Source organism: Cebus imitator, unplaced genomic scaffold (assembly GCF_001604975.1).
Source record: "Cebus imitator isolate Cc_AM_T3 unplaced genomic scaffold, Cebus_imitator-1.0 Scaffold327, whole genome shotgun sequence".
Lineage (NCBI taxonomy): Eukaryota > Metazoa > Chordata > Mammalia > Primates > Cebidae > Cebus > Cebus imitator.
The window spans coordinates 154,491-157,435 of record NW_016107642.1 but is presented as its reverse complement, the minus strand read 5'-3'; the positions used below and the strand labels follow the sequence as shown (position 1 = coordinate 157,435).

Below are 2,945 nucleotides of genomic sequence, written 5' to 3'. Positions count from 1 at the left end.
GCTTGTATTAAAATTATTCTAAATAGGCATAAAACAAAACACAAATAAAGACCAAGTGGTAAGTCTTAATATAGGTAGTTCAACATATGAGAAATAGCTGCACATATAAAATGATGTACATCTATGCCTTCTCCTCACATGGGAACTAACGTATGCAAACAGATATTCAAATATATTGTATATGTAAGTAGTTGTAAGTACATGTATATTGGTATAAATTAAAAATGGTTTGTTCAGTCATCTTAAAAAAACACCTAGCCATCCTAATTTACACCAAGTATATTTTCATAATGTATTCCAGATGTTATTTTGTAATCTTTTAACTTATAACCATAAGTTTCATTTTCAAAAAGAGATGTACAAAATAATGTCTACATAGCTGATGCTTCAGATTCAGCCTCTGTCCTGGAAAGTTTTGACTTTGATAAATATGTTCCCAGAAAGACAAATAGAAAATAAAGCATATATTTAAGCATTAAGAACTTAAGTCTCCCAGTTAATTGCTAAGATGCTGAACATATTTTATTTATTTTTCCGCAATACATCACATACTGGATCCAGAATTATCCATGTATACAGTAATAAAAAATCAACAACACCTACTCTCAGCACAACTGCCACAACTGGCTTTTCACTGCAAATAGCTACCTGAATTTAAAGAGTTCCCCCCCACCCCACCCCATACCTCCCTGATTGCCCTACTACATATATAGATCAATATTGAATATTTCTGAAAATCTGTAGCATAGAAAAGCAGGCCACAATACACTGGCTTTAAACAAGAATACTGAGGGCCTGAGGATAGTGATGGTAAAGTTTTACTGAATAACCCAAATTATTGATTAATAGTATGAACAATATTGTAAGATTTCTGACTAAGAGAACATATTTTTAAAGCATTTTACACATCAACAATATACAAGCAACAGACATTGAGTTTCCAACATCCAAATGAATCACACCCTAAAATGGTGTGTGCCACACTCTAGAATGGTGGCAATCTAGAACCTGAACTGTATTTTCTAATTAGAGTAAGGCTATAAATGATGGGTAGTTCCTCAGAACAGCCCCAAAGATGCTTTGTAGCACACATTTCCCCAAAACACCATACATCTAACATGTGTACAAGATCTGAATACTATTGCAATATTAATCAAACTAACGCACTGAATAGTAGTGAAGACTATGACTGCATCAGCCTAAAGAAGGAGGCTACGTGAATCTGTTAAAGACAGAACACAATTAAGGTTCAGTGAAAACTCTTTGAATGAGAAGGCAAAAATATACTGCTGTTGGGAAACGTGAATGAGAGTTTTAAAGCCAAAGTTTTGACTGTCCAAAGGACCACTTGTGCTCTCTCACACCCACTGCATTGTTCCAGTTCTCTCTTTCTCTTTCTTTCTCTGCCTAATACACGAGGCACACGTAAGTTGGACTGGTTCCACCTGGAAGACAAAAGCCACACAAAATTAAAAGCACAAATGCAGCATGAAGAAGGAAAGTGAGGCAGAACCGAAAGGTAAACCTGTGCACTTTGAGAACAAGGCGTCCATCCTTAGCTCCAGAGGCCGGCGTAGTTCCCATGGAGGCCTGAAGGGAGAGGTCCCCCAGCTACAAAGAGTTTCATCTCGGGCCAGTTGTAGCAGTGGGTGTACAGCGCACTGGGCAACTCTTCCATGCCACCAAAGTAATTCACCCAGAAATCATCGTGGTTGAGCCAGCCTCTGCCACAGTCGAGCTTGAGCTTCTTCCCTGCAGGTTCCGGAGTGGAGTCGAGGCTCGTGGAAGCTCTCTCCTCCAGGAACTTCTGGGCGCGGATGTCATAGAAGAGCAGGGAGCCATGGCCGGTGCCCACAGTGATCAGATGGCGGTAGAAGCTCAGCGACCGCACGCCCGTGCCACCCTCTCGAGAGCACAGGGGCCGGATGTTGTGCTGGCGCTGGCGTGGATCCAGGAAGGACACGTGGGACTGAGATCCCACAGCGTACACGGACAATTCATCGCAGTAGGTCAGGCATACATTCTCTCGGCAGTAGGGCAGCCTGATGGACAGCAGCCTGGATAGTGTGCTCCGGGCTTTCCACAGGTGGAAGTAGCCATCCAAGGACACCGCTCCCAGCTCCTGGTTTTTGCCGCTGAAGGCCAGGGCCCGCACCTTGCGGTTGCCCGGGTTGGTGCTGACCCTGGGGATGGTTTGCACATCCCTAGGACGAATGTGGGCATATATGGGGAGACCCACCTCACTGTGCCAGGCAATGCTGCCATGGAACATGTCCGGGTCCATCCGCCACAGCGCCACGGTGCCGTCGCGGGAGCCGCTCACAGCCACGGTGTCACTCAGCCAGGCGATGGCAAAGATCCAGTCCTTGTGGCCATGGCGGTCGCCCAGGCACAGGGGATCCAGGGTGGGCAGCCGGTAGATGGCCAGGCTGTTGGGGTTTTCGCCGCCAGTGGCTAGAAGCGTCTTGGAGGGATTCAGCTCGATGGCATGGATGCCGCAGCCATGATGGGCCGGGGCCAGGCCGGCATCCTTGTCCCGCATGAGGGGGATGCGTGTGATGTGGCCCGACTGCACGTCCACCACGAAGAACGTGTTACACTTGGTGCCGCACACCACCTGCCTGGAGTTCAGCCACTGAGACGCGAACACCTTGTTGAGGGTGCCCAGGTCTAGCTGGCGCTCCGTCAGCAGCTCGGGCAGCCTCTGTACCGCGTAGCCCCGCAGCTCGCTCTCGAAGCCCTGGAGCCCCGCTGCGCCCCGGGCGCCTACCTCCCGGCCCTTCAGATAGTGCACCAGCCAGCGACGCGTCGCCGGCCGCCTCTGCTTCTTAGGTAGTAGCGGCCCCTCTCCGTCCGCCGCCGCCAAGCCCTGCGACGAGGAGCTCCCGGCGCCGGCCTCGATAGCCGGCGCTTTCCGTTTCCTGCTACCTGTTTGCTGCTGGGCC

At 48.6% G+C, this 2,945-nt stretch overlaps 1 protein-coding gene across 1 annotated transcript; it reads right to left on the bottom strand.

The window, feature by feature from the left end:
* Positions 1-264: 264 nt before the first annotated feature.
* LOC108286718 (DDB1- and CUL4-associated factor 12-like protein 2) lies at positions 265-2,939 on the bottom strand. The gene has a single exon (XM_017504718.2). It carries the CDS (start codon positions 2,540-2,542, stop codon positions 1,556-1,558), a length of 987 nt encoding a protein of 328 aa, XP_017360207.1. The 5' UTR covers positions 2,543-2,939; the 3' UTR covers positions 265-1,555.
* Positions 2,940-2,945: the final 6 nt, after the last annotated feature.

Excerpts from the sequence above, each read along its gene's own strand:
- LOC108286718 (XM_017504718.2), bottom strand. The coding sequence starts at position 2,542 with ATGCGGGACAAGGATGCCGGCCTGGCCCCGGCCCATCATGGCTGCGGC.